We start from the raw sequence: 20,424 nt of genomic DNA on the forward strand, positions 1-20,424 counted from the left end.
TTGGAATACAATGTGCAAAGTGGTGGTGGGCAGATCACTCAAATTCCTTTTTTTTTTTTTTCTCCAGCTTATTAAGGTTTTTATTACTTATGGCCTTCAAAAACTGTCAGTTTTTGTAGGCTTCTCAAAAATTGTAAATCCAAGTGGACTGATCCTGAACACGGCACTTTCTCACTGCTATTCACTCCTACAGAGAAGGAAAATTATATCTGTATTAGAAGCTGAAATTTATTTATATCCCATAGACTGTATGTCAGATATGAAGCTGGTTAAAATACCTCCCACAATAGATGTCTGTAAGAGCCACACATGGCTTAAGAATTCTTTCACAAAGCCCTTACTGAATATATCAACTGACTCTCAACTGATTTAGGATCAGGTTTTTTTAATTCTCTTGTCTTCCCTTTATATTCCTTTTTGGTACTTGTCTGTGACCTTACAGGAAAAATGGCATTGAAGAGCTATTTTTTATGGTTTTCTTGCTAGAACTGAAACCATTTTCTTCACAGGGTATTGATTCTACATTTGGTAGCATTATATATTTTCAGTAGCTGACTTGGCTCCCACATTTGGATTACAATGAATTCCCCATCGGTTTGGTAGTCTGATTTCCAACAGATGCTTTAGAGTCATGTTTCATGTAATGTTTGACCCTCAGAGATCACCAGCCAAGTGGGGTTCAGAGTTCAGATCTCTGGGTGATGGCCACTTGATGTTCCTTAAAAACACTCATCAAAAGTCTCTTTCTGTTCTCCAAAGCTTTGTAAAGTGGCGTAATGAAGCAGCCTGAGGATCGGTAATGCCTTCAAAGATAGAAGTTGTCTCGTGGCAATGACATGAGAGTGGATTTACTTATTCTGGTGGTTGCAAATGATGCTTTCTGATATCTCAATATCTTATTGAATTAATATTTGGGAAATGATGTCTTTTAGAGTAGAAAACCCAAATACACATAAATTTGTCTTTATGTCATTAAAGTTGTCTTCTTGATCGGGGTCTGTGTCTAATCCATTCCATGCTTGGCTTAGACAAAGCTAGAAGTACTTTGCTTCCTGGTCTATAAAACATTTATGTGATATCTGGAATAACTAATGCCATCTGCAAAATGCCACTAGTTTTGGAATGATGTGCAGAAACGATGTTTAGCTCTGCACAGTCAGTAAAGGCTTGAGCTATCACAAGGGAACGCCAACAATAAAAAATATTTTGTGATTTCTGTATGCTGCATTCATCATTGCGCGGTATTAAAATAGACTTTTGCAGTACTTGTCTTCTAATACCCTCCTGAGAAAGGGAGATATATTTGCTGCTTGGGGAGCAAACCAACCAGGAGGAAAACCAACCAGGCTTCATTCCTGCAAATTTGTATTTCTTTTGGAATCCTGGGGGACTTAATGGCAGTGAGAAGTTACCTCATGAGATGTTACCCGTTCTTTGTGTGGTGTAGGCCTGTATCAATTGCCAGGCATTTTTGCTTCCATAAAATCACTGACAGCGTCAGTAAGTCATGTACCTGTTAGGGAATTCACTTGCCAGCAAAACTTGCATCCAGTTAGAATTTAGTACAGAAATCCTGTGTCTGCTATCTTAATGTAGCTCCTTTGGAAAAACACAGCCAGTTGTTCTTAGAGCTTCTGAAGAGAACACAGTTCTCTAGCATATGTGCTGATTAATTCAGAATATCTCATTCATTGCCTTCTTCTTTCAGCAAATATCCTGCTCTATCAACAGCAGGAGGAAGCCAATGCAGGAGAAATCTGGATTTCACCAAAGGAAGCTTGGCATAAGCTACCACGATAGAAATTAATGCAGGAGATTTTTTTTATTTGTGTCTGAATGGTTCCCTTGCATAGAGTCACTTGGGTGATGTTGTTTCCGTTGGCTCCAGCAATGTCAAGGCCATTGATGATGAAAGCTCTGTACTGTTTTTCCCCATTGCTTGGAAAATTGTCTCTCCCACCTCCCTCCCTTCCCTCCTCAACCAAATCACTGCCAAGCAGGCAGCTGTGAACAAAATTTCTCAGCAAGATGAATTTGAATTTTCACATGCTCTGTGGAACAGGATATGCAAATCCCGTTTTGAGAGGGTCACAACTGAGGGGTGCAAGTCCAGAATCTCTGAAGGTGCATGAAATGGATGAGTCTTTTGAGGTTTCTTGCTAAGTTAAAGGGTATAGGAAAAAAAAAATTTAAAATGCATGCCAATGCATTTCTTAGTGAGTTTTGGTACCTCAGTCTGAGAAAAGTAATGCCTGCAAGTTTGATGTCCAAGCTGTGTATCAAAGCCAAACTAACACCTGTGAATTCTGCACTGGTGTCTGAGACACTGACTGAACAATGGCAAGATCTGCTCTATACAAATACAAACTCAATTTATTCTTTTTTAACTTAATTTGGGTAGACATCCTTATAAAAGCTTCTCATCAAAATCCATGCATTTTGTTTCTGCCAAGGACTTTTCTCTGGAGTGTGAAATCAGTCTGAGACTTCTGTGAGGTTTATTTTTCTTCAAGGCAAATAAATGCAGGATGTGAGTATGCAGAAAATATGGGCACCTATATTAAAGCCATATAATATTTTCCATGCTTGCAGTGGAAATTTTCATTTGCTTGCAGTTTTGACAAGCTTTAAACTGAGATTTTCCATTACATTTCCTGCCTTTATATTATTGTTAATATTACATCTGGAGGGAGAAAATGTGCTTAAATATATAAATTATGTGCAAATAAAATTTGTATGCAATTCATGACAAGAATAGCTGTGCTTGATACACATTCCTCTGCTGTAGCTATAGTGCTTGTAGTGTTTTATTACATTTGAGATGTAATATTTCATCTTCATGAAGTATCTTGTCCGAGTGAGACTCCAGTTTATCAAGGCAGAGATTTTTGTGTCCAATTTATGTAATATTTTTGATGTTCATAGTATTTTATTTTGGTTTTCATTCAGGTAAGAGAGGGTGGAATGCTGCAAGAGGATATGGAAAAGTCTGTTTGTAATTAAAGGAACACTAATTGGACTTTAGGGACTGTGTGTAAGATACACTGGTCTTTCCCACGGCCACACCCTGAGCATATGATCTTCAACTGAATTCATGGAAACATTCACACTGCTTCCTACAGATTGCAGCTGGCACTGTCTGTAAACTCTCTGCCTGACAGTGAGCAGAGGGGTTTATGTGATAATGTGCAATGCTGGGTTTCATTCTGCAGCTCTGTGGAGCAGACGGAATGTGCTGTGAGGAGAGCGACACACACAACACTGGCGTGCAGAAATGCCGGGATGCGGCACCGCGGTGCGGCAGCGGGGATGGCAACGAGGGCCATGCTGACCCTCGGATACACGTGTGGCTTTCAGACTGTGTGCCAGCCAAATTGGCAGCTCCCCCACCCACTGCTCTTGCTATTGCAAACTTCTCATGCCTTTCACAGCAGCAGAAGTTCTGCAAGCAGTGTTTTTTTCAGTGGCACAGAGTCTTTTCTCTTTTAACAGCATGGAAATGTAACAGGGTGTCAACTGAAGTATAAGGCCAGCTAGACTTGTGCCTGTCCAGTTTTCAGCATTGTTTCTCTCTACTATTTGTAAATTAAGACTTCAAGGTGCAATTGCTGGACAAATTTGAAAATTAGAACAGGCTTAGCTGCTTACGTTCAGGTAAGGATTATATACAATTTCAGGTGGAAGAAATTTTGCCTAAGTGGTACTTCAGAAAAGATAGAGAAATGTATTATTTCAATTGGTGCTAAAGATTTCTATTTAGATACTCAGACCAAAAGACTGAACTCAGGTGAAAAAGAAATTGCTCTTTTAAAAGTATACATTGACCATGATACTTCATAAAGATCAACACTCAAATATGTTCTAGGTGGTTGAAAATGGCATTGCCTGTCCAAACAGTCATAAGTGCCCTTTGGGGGATTGTATGTAACAAAACAAGCTGAGACTCTCAGGTTTATACTGGTGCCAGTTACTTTTTGCCTTCTGTGTCTGGATCAGAATGAAGAATTCATTGGGCAAATACTGAGAGGGGTTACTGCAGCCATAGGGCAGCCATTTGCCTCTGTTCAAAGGATCTCTTTTTGTTAATTAACTGGTTAGTTAATTGCTTTGATCCTGTAATTGTCTTTTAAACTGACAACATCTCTAGCAAATTGTTTCTTTCTCCTGGATGTTTTGGCCAGTGTTGGAGTTTTGCTTATGTGGATATTCCTGTGGGTGTGGCAGGGTGTGGATGAAGCTGAAGGTAAGTCCCATTTAGAAGATTCAGAAACAACCATACTTTTTATATTAATACTTACCTCAGTTTGGGAAAACTAATGTTAACTCAGATTGACAGAAAAGAGTGTTAAGGCAAAATACCATTGGCTTTAGCAGTATCTTGGTATATATCTTCTGAAGGAAATATGGGCAGAGGATGGGAAAACCTATCACTGCCAACTTTATGGCTGCCTTAAGATGATTTCTGCAGCTAGTCTGTGAGGAGAGAGATATGTTCCTGTATATGTGATAAAAAGGAAGGCTCTGGTTATAAATGTAAAGAGAAAAGCTTTGATGTTGTTTTTTTAGTGTGCCCTTTGAGTATCTGCATCCATGGTTTTCTTCCATTAGAGGTCATTCCCAAACCTTTGCCCTCCTCCCCCGTTCTGAGCACAGGCCCTGTGTCTGTGTGGTGCATATACCAATATGCAGGTATAGACTTGAAAAAGATACAGAAGGTAATTTCCTTCCATCCACACTGTTGAGATTAACTACCTCTGGCTTAACTTTCTTGAGTCTCACAGACTCCTTTAGAGCCAGCATGCGCTGTGTGAGCCCAGCTTAAACCATTTGCTGTTAAAGTGCCATTTTAGTAGTGCAGCAGATGTGAAAATATAGGAAAGATGGGGAATATCTGTAGCTAATTAAAGCAAGGGAGACAAGCTGCAGACCACTAGAATTCAAAAGGTTGGTTTTGCCTGCTGCTTGTTGGCTTTTCTACAGGATGGATTAGTAGTTTTGATAATTTAGCACAGTATAACATGCATTGTCTAATATTCAAAGGGTGAAGTATTCCAGAGCTTGCACTTTTGACTTCTGGCGCGTGAGATTTTAAATTTAAGAAGAAATGTTCTGAACTGTGGTGGCTTAGGTTGACCTGGTAAAGGCTTTGAAGTAGCTGGTTTATTTTGTTTTAAATAAGTATACCAAGCTGGATTTTTCTGAAGCTGCCTTAAATTTACCTGATTTTTGGATTAGTAAATGCATCAGAAATGTCTCATGAGAGAAAATGTTAATATTTGGCATGAGCTTTCCATCTGAAATTTCATCCTTCGTCAGACTAAAATTATTGCAAGGGAAAGCTGCCTTGGGGATATTTTAGTTCTCTGTACTGCCTTTTGGGGTTTTGTTTGGTTGTTGTTGTTTGGGGTGCTTTTTAAGTAAAAGAAAGAAATGCCACACAAAATCAGAATACTATAATGCTTCTGACATTTCCATGAAGAGTTTATATCTATACTTTGCTCATCAGTTCTGGTCAAGTCATTGACCAAAGGTGACCCCAAAGTTGGGACAACTGTTCTGATGCAGTGGCTGCACCAGCACTTTGTTTGTCCTGGCAATAGTTCCCTTTCCTGGCCACCTGCTCCCTCCCCATCCTGCTCTGAGCTGCTGCTGTGCCACAGTCCACCTGAAAATTAACAATTTCATTAAAAAATCGTATTTTGAAACTTTTTCACTTTATTTATAACTGAATGAGAATATATTTGTGCATAAATATTCACATTTCTAAATGTGAATCTAAAAGAAACTAGTGTAAAACCCGTAAGTTTCGTAGGATATGCTCAGCTGCCAAACTGGGCAGGGGCCAATGAGAAAAAGCCTGAGTGGTTAACTCTGCAAAAAACAAAAGTCCTGGTACATTTTGCTTAACCCATTTTCCCATTGCCTTGTTCTGACCTTGAGAAAAGTCTTTGAACTGTGGAAATACTTGTTCTTGTAAAATTAGCGTGTGTCAATGAAGAAATAACAAAAAACTTTTAAAACTCAGCCAATTGAGAAAATTGTTTCATGTCGTAAACATTTTCACAAAAAAACCTTTGGATCTCTTCTGGGTCATTACTTGGTAAACAGCATCAAATGGAGACATTCAAATAAAAAACACTGATTGAAAGGGGCAGATAGAGCAACGGTACAGTCTGCAGCTTTTAAACAGCAGTGGCTGGGAAAAAATCCCACTTCAGCATCTCAACAAGGGACGGTACACAAGTCCTAAGGTCTGTTTGGTGAATTCATAAATTCATGTTTTCTTTGCTTTGATTCAAAACAGAAATAATTTTGCTCGGAGAAATTTTCTTTGGAGGACTATACTGTATTTTTCACATATGTCAAAGGATTTCTGAACTTGAGAGGGACCATGAGGCTCATTGAGTGCATCTCTCTGCTCCTGGCAGGGCTACCTAAAATTAAATCCTATGGCTAAGAGCTTCATCCATATATAAATGTATCTAGGTAACTATAGTTATATACCTAGTAACAACGTGGGAGCTCTTCAACTTGTTAATAGAATGAAAGCCATGGAAAAGAATGAATGTCATGAGCTATTCCCTTTTATTTAAAATAGCATCTTAATTGGACCATCCTTGCCACATCACAGCAGTTGTTTTGGAAGAAGTAAAATTTCAGGGAAGTTTACTTGGATATATTTCAGCCCATTTTTAAAATTTCTATAACAGGAATATAATACAGTTTAAAAAAGAATTTTAGAAGGGAAGTACCAAAACTAAATCATCTTGATCCATCAGCTATTAGACTTTAATCATTCACTAGCCTGCTATCATCTTCCTTTCTGTTAATAGTTGTTTCTAGGATGTTTGATAGTGGATTTTTACAGATAACTTCATTCAGCAGAGCAGCCTCCCTTCAAAGATTCTTTGTGCTGGAGTGATTGCTCTGGAATTTCAGTGCCATGGCTTGCAGAACTTTGAACTGAACGTGGTGAGTTATGCCTGGCAGCATATGTAGCTATGCTGATGGATTTTAGGCATCAAGATCCAGCTGGGTTAGGGCTATGGGATGAAAAGGGTTAAGCCTGTAAAATAAGCGTAACAATGTGCTTACACAGTAGTAGTCAAATAGCACTCACTGGAAACTCTGCAGGCATTTAGAACTATAAACTGTTGGAAATCACAGTTGCATCTCTTGAGAGTAAAGCCCCAGCAGTCTCTTGGTAAAGATTTGTTTTGCCAGAATCTCTGTTGCCTTCCTTTAACAGCCAGTTCCTCAGAAGAGACAAATAATTTTACTTTGCTTCAATATTTTTAAAATTCCTATGCTGTGTTTCTTTGGCAGGGTTAGATATCCTGCTGACTTGTAACTTTAACCCTCACTGAGTCCTTGTCTTTCTTCCACATGGCATTGCCTGATCTGTACTGCTGGCTTTGTATGTCCTGAAGTCAGTAGGAAGCTCATCATATTGGACAAGGAGGGGCAGAGCCTTCATAATTTATAGGGAAAGCACAAGGGCCAAGAAAAGACTTTTCAATGTAAAATCAAGAAGGAAATGCTTTTACTGCTTTTATCAGTGGAAATCTTTAAAGAGCCAAAATTGGTGTGATGGACAAAACCACAAAAAATCTGCTCTGTAGTCTCCTGCGTGGAGAGGAGTAATATTGACCAAGGACAAGAATTGCAGAATATGCCAGGGGAAGAACCTTGTAGACATTCCCTCCTCCAAAATCCTTGTTGTGGTGGCATTTTTGCTCTGCATTTTTGGTTGGTTTGGATATTAACTGGACCTGCTCAGAAAAACTTGCAATGTGTCATCCACATCTGTGAACTGATCAAAAGAAATGTTAGAAAATAGAGGAAAACTAGCACCACTATCACTCTGTCATAGGTTCTTAAAACTTTAGCTGTTATTGGAACTGGCTGCAAGTGTTGCCAATTACTGCTAGTAATTTCTGTTGGGTGCAGGTGACAAAACTTATCTGAATAGTTGCCAAAAGCTATTCATGGGAAGAATCACCCAAGTGTAATTTAATCTGTGTAATCTCATATGCAGATGGTTCTGCAATCTCTGCAAGGCCTCTGGCATGCAGCCAGAGCGATGCAAAAACAAAAGCAAAAAGTGTGCTAATAAAGAGAATACAAGATGTGAAACATCTTAGTGAGCCAGTCCTAATTTCCTACTTGCACAAACCTGTACCATGGGACCAGCACAGCACATGGTCCAGGAATTAAACAGTGAGGACTCTCTCCTACTGAGCTGAACTACTACATGCACAAGGAACCTGTCTACCTGCTGTAGAATAACTCGGGGACAAATTGAGATATGCCACTGTGTTTCTTTATTTTAATCCTCAAGAAGACAGTAAATTCCATTGTGCCACAACTTCTACCTAGGAGAAGCTTCTGGAAAGAAATGTAGAGAGAGAATGTTTGTGTGGCATTATTTTATTTACCTTTACTTTCAAGCTCCATAATTATTAAGAGGATGGAGTAATTCCCACATATACAGCTGTGAGCAGTTATGGGATACCATTGAGCAGTTTGTTTAAATCCTGGCAGAAGTGATTCCCTCAGAAAAAAAGGCAGATTACCCAAATAGGAAGATTTCCAAACAGCCTTGCATTGTTCTCTAATATAACTGTGGACATTTTGCAGTCCATGTCCAGGACTCAGTGAATCTGGTGTGTATTATTGTTTGGCTGGTGCTTCCCACTTACGAAGCCCTTTTACTCAGAGAAGTATTTCCCAGAAAGTTTATGTGAATGAAGATGCAAGTGGAGGCTCTGTAACTCCATTTGAGGCTACTGGCTGTTGGGTTTTGTTGGTTTGGGGGAGTTTTTTATTAAAAGTGCAATTTGAACAGCAATTCAAGTTAGGGACACTTTGAAAAGTATTGGGCATTTTGCAACTTGTTGTTTTTGCCTTTACCTTGGGCTGAAACAACCAAACGTTGCCTGAGGTTTTAAATACTTCAGGTTGTATGCCTCCTTCCAAAAAGAACCAGAGTAACAAAGTGTCAAGAAAATACCCATTCTGACCCCATTTTCAGATGAAGGTTATATATCCATAAGCAAACATGTTTACATTCAGTGTTCCAAGGTTACAGCACACTGCAAGTGATATAATTTACACAGCACAAGTTTTGTGGCTTTCTCTTTGTTGTCATTGGGAATGGTTGTTTTGTTGACTTCTGGCCAAATCAAAGATTACCAATCAGTGAAAAGTGTTTGGGCATTTATGGATGGGCCTGCAGTGCCATAAGTAGGCTCTCCCTCCTGTCCCACTCCCACTGGGTTGCATTCTCACTTGAAGTCAGATTTGAGAACTGCTTGAGGTGGAAGCTGCCTATGTTCTTTGTTCTGTACTATATGTGGTTTTTAAGTTCAAAAAAATGATATTTTCTTTTTCTTTTTTAATGACTGCTTTTTTTAACCCTTTTACAGTGTGGTTGAAACAGGAAGTGTCTGGAGCTCAGCAAGGGTGCCACTTACTCCTGGGAGGATGGGGAAAAGTTAAAAGTAGAAACAGCTGATGAGGCAGGATGGCTCTGTAGAGAAAGCAGGAGGAAGAGAAATGGGAACATCTGCTAAAGCTATACCAGTAACTATTTTAGCTGAGTCCAGCTTGCAGTTCCCTTTTAATTCCTTATCCTTCAGTAGGTGTCACTGCTATCAGTGACAAACACAATGTGGGTCTTGGGTGTATCATTAATGGCAGCTTCTTTTTTGTTGTTGTTTTGTTTAAGTTATCCCAGTCTTTACTAAATGCACAAACTCACACCAGAAATAAAAATGATATTTCAAAGATCTGGAAGATCTGATTTACTATTACAATTCTCCATTCTTTTCTCACTGATGTTCCCTTTTAGTGGGAATATGCTTCAGCCAGAGGACTGCCAGTAGCTGTAGTTCTGTGTACACCAACTCTGTTTCAGTCAATACCTGCTGTGTAAATGCCAGCCCTACTGGCTTTTGTGCAGATTCACAGAGTGAATTTTGTACACTGTCACAGAGTGGAGTCAAGGGATCCATTCAAGACACTCAGATTAATCTCAATCAAATACATTTCTCTTCTCTGCCCCACAGTAGACTTGTCAGACTTAAAATAGCAGAACAACTTGGGAAGCATCATTATTAAGGAAAACTAAGAATTGTCTCTTTTCACTATTAATTTCTTGTGTGCCTAATACCTCCCAGCTTTAAGAGGGAAAGAACTTTCAGAGAATTAGGTTTGGTTTGTTTCTCATCAGAGCAGATGATTAATAAAAGCAGCCTGAGCTTCTTAGCAGTACTGGCTTGCTGCCTCAGTCAATGGAATATATTGCAGTCTATCCCTAAGAAAGTTCTTAATTTTCCTTGGAAGTGTCTTGTCCAGGCTAACTGGAATAAATGTTGAGTGAATGAATTCATGTAGTGATGCAAGAAATGCTTTCCTGCAGTCCAAAAAGGCATGATGAATGACCTTCATCCTGCATTTTGTAATTAAATCCATAAGTGTAGTGATGTTTAGAAAAAGGTGGTGGTTGGGGTTTTCTTCTGTCTATATGTTAGCAGCTGAGAGAAATGAGTGGAAAGCATAGAGTGCATTATAGGCTTGACTTAACATTTTATCTCCTGGGAAGGCTTAATAATTTAGTAGCAGACACTGGAGCAGTTCATAGGAAATAGAACTACTTGGTATGAAAAGACTTGGACCATTAAAGGAATTGAGCTTAGGGATGATTTTTGATATTGTGAAACAGAAGTAAACTTGGACTCTGCATCAAAGCAGATAATTTCTGCCTTTGTTTATATGATGTTGTATCTTTTAGATTAATTTAAAATAAGCAAGGTGAAGTGAGAGCAGTATAAAAACATGCATTTTAAATCTTGCATCCAACATTTGTTTTAGCATAAGGATTTTTGGAACTATTGCAGAGAAAATTATTTTGCTTTTGTATACATGTATAGATAAACATACATACACTAAATTATGGTTGCTATTTTTTACTTGCTTCATCTCTTGGCTTGTCCTATGCACATCATTTGTGGATTTTAACCCTGCACAGATGTGCTTTGTCATACTTGGGAGAGAAAATATTGTTGACTTACATTACAGTAAGTTATTAATTCCAGTTTCCTTAGAAGGTCAGGGTTTTTTCCCCCTAGGAAAACAGACTATGTAAATGAGTGAAACAGACATGTAAACGAATGAAACGTGTGATAGGTTTGAATTAATCACAGTTGCCCCCAGTTGTCATGCAGAATTGAGCTCATATTGCCCTTTTGTTAATTTAGATATGTATCTGGTTTTTGTCAAGCCCTAGTCACTGCACAAAGATATTTAGACTTTTCTTTAGTTAACAGATGAGGGTTTTTAAAGTTATCTAATCACTTTATGATATTTGAACTTCAGAGCCTCACCTGTGCAATTTGCAGCAATCAGTGTTCCAGGATTGAATGCCACTGGTAAAAATAGAAGGAAGATTATGGATACAACTTTAGTCTGGGTTAAACAGGCCCAGCTGATTTTACAACACATTTCCTGTCTTTGCATCGGGCTATGCAATAAACAGCAGTGATTTCTTATTTAGTAGCTAATATGTCCTACAAGATGCTGTTTATTGTACTGTGGTCATCATAAAAGCAGAAGAGTAGCAGTAATGTTGAATGCTTGGTTTTTGTGACTGAGACAGGGGTGGTTTTTTAAAAAAAGGACTTTTTGTACTGTTATCTCTGCTGGCCAGTGTCCAGCCAGTTGTGTCATCCCCCATTCTCCCACAGCACATCACTGCTGGGTAAGAAAAGCTTGCAAGGACAACAGCAAGTGTGATGTGAGGGGGAATGTGGTCAGGATGCAGGTTTGTGTGTGGGTACAGCACCCACAGCCCTCTGGATTCTCTGGCAGTGGGGTCTCTGAGCTGGATGAGCTCTCTGAGGGACTTTGGCTATGCAAGGATTGTGTTTTAAATCACAGTGTGAGAGTTGGAGTGAATTCATCTGTACCAGGAGCTAAACTCATGCACATGTTACTGCTCTTATTTTAGCTGAGAATAGCTTCATTAATGCTGCTGCAGTGAGATACTTGGATTTTGGAAATGTGGTTTAGTTGTAGTAACTAAACTGAGTATGCAGAGGTCTTTTTCCACGATGCAATCAGAAGAAAAGTTCTTATCTCAGTTCCAGGCTCAGCTTTGTGATCTCAGGATACTTCAGGGCACTTAAATATTAAAAGACAAAACTCTTTGACATTTCCCTTCCTTTTGAGGCAGTTGTCACAGCAGGGTTACACTAGATAGATGGTCTACATGCTTCATAAATAACCATATATTTTATGCTTTGGGTGAATTTTTCACTTCAAGAATCAATTCCAAGAAGAGTCTGCAGTGTAAGGTGGTCATAGCTGGCTTAGGTATTTGTGTTTTCTTCAAATGATAACTGAAGGAATTACGGGTACTGCAGTACAATGAATTCTTGCATTACTACTAATATCTTCGCACAGCTGGAAGTCAAGGATGAAATGGCTTCTCACTAGATCAGTTATTCCAGAAATGACAAAATTAAATATCAGGAGGTATGAAGAAAAGGGGAAATAAATGTGTGTGTTTGAAAGTCAGAGTGTATTTGAGGGAGCTGACCTGAAGTTTGCTGGTGTCTCCCAAAGGCAGAGATGGCCCCAGGTGCAATTTGTGTCTCGGGCTGTTTGCTGTGGGGTTGGTACTGGGCACCTGCCAGGGACAAACCCTCTGAAGGTGCTGCTTGAGGCAGTGGAGGCAGCAGTGCAGGAAAACATTGCTGCTGAAGTTCAGTGCTGAGGAACTGAGTGCCTTGTTTTGACACCATATTGTGCATCCCTGGGTATTTCACATGGCATCACTGTGCATGAATAGAAACGTTGAGGACCTCCATCCATTTGTTTTAGTTCAGAAATAAAATATGAAAATATTTAACAGTTTTGGCTTTCATTAATTGCTTGCTTTTTTTTTTTTTCTATTGCAGTTTGAGTTCATTCTACAACATAAGATTGTTTGCATCAGATATAAAATGACAAAAATCTGGATCACATTTTTGCTGCTCTTCTTATTGGTTACTATGGTGAGTCTTAATGAATTTTTAAAATCAATTCCAGTTTTAACAGCCCTGTACAGAGTACCATAGAAATTATTAATATGGTAGCACAGAAAGAGCTAATCTTGTGTTCAAATGTAGCTTCTGCACAACAGAGACTACATTTATCTTATCTTAATCTACTTTTTGTTGTCCCTTAAATTCTTTTGTCAAGGCTACACAAATAGTATTTATCCCTGGTGAATCCAGCATATTCTCTCCTGGCTCAGAACAGTAGCAGTGGACAAGTGACACAGAGTCAGTACCCTGCAGAGCCCAGGAAGAGGAGACAACTAACTGAGATTCAGAGACATCCTCAGACATTTTAATTTCATCCCATGTACAGCAGTGGTACCGTAGTTCAATGTGAAGCTTTGGTTTTTCTGTGAAGCTTAGTAGCTTCCCATAAAATATTTAATTACTATTAAAAATGCTCTTAAAAGGTTCAGGTTTTAGTCAAGATCAACCTTCCTAAGATTTTTCAATTTTTAATTTTAATAACTGTCAAAGTGGATGTCTTTTCTTTTGAATAATGTTCTCTATTCTGAGGGTTGACTTTATGGTTCACCAGACTTCAGAGAAACCAAATAGCTCTGGACAAGCTAAATGTTTCAGTGCATGAAAAGGTCTTTTTCGTTAAAGGATCATTTTGGGCCTGACTGAAATGTCTTTAGACTAAACTTTGATATATTTCACTGAGGTTTGGAAAAATAAACCTCTGACTGTGTGAGTGTTTCTGTGCATGTTCCCATTCTTAGTTGCAAATCTTGCCAATTGTTCCTACCCCATGCTCATTTATAAATGTCATAAAGGAGACATTTATGAAGATTCAGTAGTAAGAATTGCTAAATTAACCAGAAAAACATGAAATCATGTTGTCAGTAATAAGATTAGAAGATCACTCTCTTTCAGTAAAATAATATTTAAAGTATGATATTTGAAAAGATTGATGTTGAAAAAGTTTGTTGGAACTTACTTGTACATGATTTTCTAAGAAAAATGTTTTTCCTCTTAGTTCTTTGCCAGTGCAACTCCAGCTGAGGGACATCAGAACACCTCAATGGACTTTGCCCAGCTGAGTGTTACACGGAATAAAATCATGACAGCACAGTATGAATGCTACCAGAAGATTATGCAAGACCCTATTCACAAGAAAGAAGGTAGAGATTGTTTTCTCATGAGGTTTTACTAAAGCAAGTCGTCAACAGATATTATTGCAGTAATACAGGGTCCTTCAGTTATGTTAATTTCTTATCTTGCTAGCAATTATTTTCCCAATTTTTTATAAACATCACTTGGGGATGCATGAAGTAATATGTTATACCAACTGCCCATAGCACCACCTCTGATATTACACAAAGCTTTTCCTTCTGATGAAATAACAAAATGTTAAATAGATATCTATATTTAAACATCATGACTAAATAATCTTACAACCTCATTTCATTTCATGCTCTTATTATACCTCTGTCTGCCTGGTCACATCTACCTTTAAAAATTTTAAGTATCTTAATCCACACAGTTTTCCCTGCTCTGAGGGTTGTGCTGGTATCATCATTACTTTTCCTGTTAAGTCACTCAGAGCTGACTTCAGCAACTCCACCTGTTGCTGTATTCACTCAGTAGCTTCTGGGAATACTGAGTGGTTATTGAGGCAAGGAAAGGTGATTGTGTTCTTTTACAAAGAGATTTTTCTCTTCTGAAATGATTCCTTGGAGGAACTGAGTGCCTGGAAGTCAGCAATGGATATAAATGAGGCATTGTAAGCTTATGCTCACAGCATAGGGGGGCCTCACAGCTTCAGGAGGATCTGCACAAATTGGAAAATCTTCAGATGAGGAGGAACTACATGGCATTGGAGAACTGCAGCCTTTGAGATGGGGACATTATTAAGACTTTGAAAGAAAACTGAAGCTAGATAATAAAAACATCTTGAAATTTGTAGAGAGGCACACAGTTGTTCTGTGTGTCTTTTGGGAAAGAAGCTGTTTATAAAACGCCAGCTCATTCTGAAGGGAGGTTTATTTTAGATGTTGAAATGTGTGTGAGCAATGAGGCATTGGAGCAAGCTCTTGAGGGACACTGGATTCCCTTTTCCTGGGGCACTTAGGGAAGTGTTTGTCCATGGTGACTGCTGCAGGCTTAGCCCAGCCTGAGGCAGACCAGCTGTAGCTACCTCCCAGCCAGGCTTCTCATGGCTTCTGGGATACCACTGCATTTTCTGTGAATGTGCAAACATAAGTACATTATATTTTGGTATACATGCAAAATAAAAATAAATTCAGAAAAACCATCTTTGAAAGTGAGAGCCTCTTTGCTAAGGTACATTATTGCATATGAATTGATTTAGGTGTTTTTGCCCACCATATTCTAGATCTGAGGTTTGGAAATCGTAAATGTTGGCCATTTCAAAGTGAATGAGAAAAGATTTTAAAATGTGTTCAAAGAAATGTATGTGTAAGGAACTATCTCTGTTAAGTGAATTTTTAATCAATCACTGCTAAATCTTTTTTTTTCCCCATTGCTGCAGACCTACCTAACCCAGTCCTATGTCTTACCTTAGAAAGACTATTCTGAAGCAAGAGTTGTTTTATTCTCAGGTCTCTATCTGTTTGCAGGTCCTTACTGCAACAGGACCTGGGATGGCTGGTTGTGCTGGAGTGATGTTGCTGCCGGAACCGTGTCGGTGCAGCGTTGTCCTGACTACTTTCAGGATTTCAACCCATCAGGTATGAGTGCATTGACTTCTACATCAGCATATTTCTCACTGAAATGAGAGTCTGGGGGCTTGATGTCTCTTGTTTGCCTCACTCAAGTCATTAATGCTCCAGGATTTCAGAAACTCAAGACCCATTATTTGCATTTTCCTTTTATCACATAGAAAACTGACAAGTTACTTATTTTCTTTCCTGAACTGTGTCCCTGAGGGATTCTGTAGATTAGGGAGTAGGAATTGAAGTTAGATCACACTTATTTCCTTGTAGAGATGAGCTTTTCTGACAGACAAGCAGAAATACAATTTACTCCTTTATCTCAATTTAACAGTTGAAGTTGACAAAGAGTTTCTCCCACTTTGAATCCCTTCCTGTTTCTGTGGGCTAAGCTTTGTAAGCATGTGGAAAATGTCATGGATTTCTTTGTATTTCCCAGGGTCTTTTCATGCCTGTATTTGATGATAAAAATCATTGTTTCCAGCAGTTTTCCAGTTTGGTTCTCGAGTAGTTTTGCTGTTTGTTTTCCTGCCTGTCCAATACTAATTTATAGTGGTAGGATGTAAAACTTCAGTTTCCATGTTGGATGTTAAGCAAGCCATTTAAACATTCTTGTCACTTCATCTGGTAGTTCTCTAACAGTTAGTTCAACATATTTTGATACTTAATGGATGGGAGAGGAAAATCTATTTGTTTTCTTAAGGAAAGTCACATCATCGGTTGCCCTTGCCAAGCAAAAGCAACGGCCTCAAGTTTCTCAGAATTCATAGTAACAAGCAAAGTCTCTCTAGTCATATTAATAAAGCTGTCATTTGTTTGCCAATCTTTATTAAGTACTTGGCATTAGGAAAGAGAATTTCAGTGCTGACTGTTGTGTTTTTCTTTCACTTTTCTTCTTTTGTTTTTCTTTCCATCAACTTTGATTACAGAAAAAGTTACAAAGATCTGTGATCCAAATGGGAATTGGTTCAGACACCCAGAAAGCAACAGGACGTGGACAAACTACACCCAGTGCAATATCTACACACATGAAAAAGTGAAGGTAGGAGAGGAAAGAGTGCATGGTACCCGTGTCAAGAAACTGAACTGAGAATCTTTAAAAGTTTCCAAATTCAAAACGCAATAGAGTTGATGCAACAATGCTTTGAGCAGTTTTCTGTATATCAGAAGTAGGCTCTGTACTTGTGTGGGTCTATGCATAGCTGCTAAGTTTATAGACTTCAGTTTATCTTGAACATGCTCATCCATTAAAAGATTTAGAAAAAGAAAAATAAAATCTCTAAATGACCTTTTAGAGTTACTTTGTGATATGTGAGGATACAATGGGAAAATTGCATATTTTGCCCCATTTCCCAGCTCTATGTCCACTAATACTTCTTATGTTTATGAAACATTCAGTCATGGGAAGAAGCTGTAAATTAATTTGGACCTCATGTTAAAGGGTAGTAGCAGATTGTGTCAAGAAATCTGACCTGTAATAGAGTTTCTAACTGACTGCACTGTCGCTGTTGAATGCCTGAGGGTACTTACCTAAGTACATATTGGGAAAAAGATGGTTACAGATGATAAGACACTTTATTACTGCTTTTTGTCAAATCATGAGACTTTGATTTTGCTAGTGGCAGTTTAATTCTATTAGTATAATTGCCATAGTTCATTGATTTTTGCTAATATTTGGCTGGAAATGGAGGATATTATTCAGAAAGGAGCAGATCTATGATGATCCCTGTTTATTAATAATAAGGTAGTTTTCCTCAGGCTGTTTTGCCAGCATATTTGAACCCTGTCACAAATCTGAAGCCATTGTATGGAATAGCAGCTCCAAGGAGAACCTTGCTGCTTGATGCAGTTGTGTGTTGTTATGCTCAGCAGCATTATCTCCTCACAGTGCTTGCAAGGTGGGTGAGACACTGCACAGTAACTGTGGCTGCTGTGCAGTGCTAATTCTCATTGTTACTGCCCTCAGCAGTGCTTCCTGCTGTACCATGCTTTTGTGCCCATTCTAAATAGGGGGGCAGTCTCTAAATCCTTAAAATGCACCTCTGCCTAGATTGGTCCCTGAGTGAGGGGGTAATACAGGATATGGACCTGTCACAGAATGACTGTTGTCATTTATACATCTCAAATTTTAGCATTTTGGGGTTACACTTGATTTTTCTCACACATTTTTCACTTTCCAAATCTCACAGTAAGTTCCACTTATACCTATTGCCTTGCTGTTTGGGTATTTTTAAGGATGCTATCTCATTTAAAAAAAAAATTATAATTTGAAAATTGCTAGCACAATTCAAGTGTCATCTTACAACCTACTTAAAGCTTTACCTTTAATCTTTTTTTATTATCTCCAAAGTGAGTATACATAGCAAGCTGCAATTACTCTGTCCTAACTTGGGATGATAAGTTCAGAGGATAGAATTTGCAGTATGTGAGCATTTGACTGTGTGCTCTAACTATGGAACCCAGATAGTTGTGCTTTATTGTGAGAGTATAAGGTTCAACCTGAAAATCTTCATTTCCTTATGTGCCAAATGATAACCTTACATTTAATGCAGCAAGGGTTTTTTTTCAAGACATATTCCATGGCTGAAAGCAAAGGTTTGTTACTTTCTGATAAAACTAATTAGTTAGTTAATATATTAGCTACAAGAATTATTGATAACATGAACATATTCCAAATATTAAATCACCAGTTCCTTTTTTTTTACCTTTTGTGTCTACCCAGATTTTCATAATTCCATAATGGGCAGTAGGCTTATTTAACACAATATAATATCGAAACATAATTATGACTATTTAACATAATAGCCTTCACTGGTTTTGAGTCATTGTTAATTTTTTTCATGCCCTTCCTGAAATGCTCAATAAAAACTGAATTTCCAGTACCATAATCATAGCTCACTTTGAAGGAAGTATCTTTAAATGCTGAGAAAAAATCTGTGGGGAAAAAATAACATAAATTCTTACAGGAAGCACATGCTTTACTTGGGAGTTGTGTTGAGAGGAATCAAGCCTCAGACAGCAATGCACCCAGTACAGGAACCTAAATAGCCAGATTCATATAAATACTCAGAAAAAAACAATAGCACTGTATATTGGAAACTTGATGTTTTAATTGGTAAGATGTAAATTTTAGTCATTGCTTCAATTAATCTGCTGTGTTCCCTATGGAGAGAGATTTTAGTAGGATGTTGTTTGGCAGGATTCTGGACTTGTTCCATCATTACCTGAAATGGTTTGGGGTGTTTTTTTATTTTTCTTATTAGTATTATAATCACTTTAACTGCAAGAAGAGACGTAAAAATACGTACTTTATCAGCAGTAGCTCTGTCTGAATCACTTGGCGTTGTTTTTGTGTTGCAGACTGCTCTGAACTTGTATTACTTGGCCATCATCGGACACGGTCTTTCAATTGCATCACTTCTGATTTCTCTTGGCATATTCTTTTATTTTAAGTAAGTATATCTAAAATCCTTCATCAAATCCCAGTGGTTGCCGTAACCCTGGTTTCATTGCTTTGGAACACCAGCCATCCAAATGAAATTAGATAGAGCAGGAAGGTGAAGAAAGCCAGTATATAGGTTTGCTATTGGACTCCATATTGCAACAAAAATGGAGCTTTCATTTCTCAGAAATCTAAAATCAAAAACCTGCAACCCAAAAGCTGTAGGATATATTGAAAATAGGAAATGGAAAAATGTTTGTTCATTTTGGGTTTATGATGTCTGGATTTTTTTCATGATAAACTAGTCATACTATATGTATAATACAGGATAAAGTATTCCTACTGGGAATTGGGCTCAATGATCTTTGTGGGTCTCTTCCAAGTCCGGATGTTCTATGATTCTGTGTAATGCCGAGTATCAACTGAACTAAAGAGCAAGTGGAAACCAAAATAGTGATGACATTTGATAGGTACAGTAACATTCCAAAGTGGTACTCACAAAATACGACGACTGTAAGGGAAGTAAAGCTAAGAGTGTAGAATAGAAATAATAAAAATAATCCTATTGTTTGATTCACAGTATTGTGTATGACAGGCTGTCATCTGCTGACTAACAGTTATTATGTCACCTTCTTGAATGGAAGTTTGAGCAGTGTATCATTGCTGTCCCAACAGCTCATAATAGTACACAGGCCTTTTAAAATTAGTCTTAATACTTCATATTTGGTGAGCTTTCTTTCCTTCCCTATGAAAGACTCCTTTTTCTTTTCCTTTAAGAAGCTGCTGAGGCCTGCTGGAAAGGTGAACCCAGGAGTGTTACCACATGAGCAGAGCTGAGCCGTTCCCTGTGCCAGCTGCTGCTGTGCCTAGTGTGGGCTCCCCTAGTCAGCCTGGTTTAATCATTTCATAAACACCTTCTCCTTGGCAATGCACATCTGCCCCTCACACTCACCTACTTCTGCCCCTGTGCCCTGCTGCCTCACTTCAGCTTCCACTTCCTCCTGACATTTAAATAGAAATAGCAGATACACTGGCAGTGGGTACTGCTTTTCTTATGCTGTGGGCTTTGATTAGGTGGAGGCAGCTGATAGCTGATTAAAAAAAAGTTCTTTTTAGTCACATCTGGCTGAAAGCAGTACTTCCATTTTCCACTTTAGCTGTGTATTACTACCCCAGCCTTCCCCAGCATTTCTGCAAATCC

General features: G+C 38.4%; 1 protein-coding gene across 4 annotated transcripts in view; it reads left to right on the forward strand.

Annotated features, from left to right (window-relative positions):
• CALCRL (calcitonin receptor like receptor) overlaps window positions 1-20,424 on the forward strand; it is a 64,976-nt gene that overhangs the window by 21,558 nt on the left and 22,994 nt on the right. For all 4 annotated transcript variants that reach the window (XM_088059038.1, XM_005530325.3, XM_014259080.2 and 1 more), the window contains exons 2-6: window positions 12,963-13,058; window positions 14,086-14,230; window positions 15,689-15,799; window positions 16,711-16,823; window positions 19,142-19,233. In XM_088059038.1, coding sequence (XP_087915164.1) covers window positions 13,008-13,058; window positions 14,086-14,230; window positions 15,689-15,799; window positions 16,711-16,823; window positions 19,142-19,233 — 512 coding nt within the window. In that variant the 5' untranslated portion in view covers window positions 12,963-13,007. The remainder of the gene's footprint in view (window positions 1-12,962; window positions 13,059-14,085; window positions 14,231-15,688; window positions 15,800-16,710; window positions 16,824-19,141; window positions 19,234-20,424) is intronic.

This window comes from Pseudopodoces humilis, chromosome 8 (assembly GCF_049639895.1).
Source record: "Pseudopodoces humilis isolate 2021_Gansu_Grassland_sample_001 chromosome 8, ASM4963989v1, whole genome shotgun sequence".
Lineage (NCBI taxonomy): Eukaryota > Metazoa > Chordata > Aves > Passeriformes > Paridae > Pseudopodoces > Pseudopodoces humilis.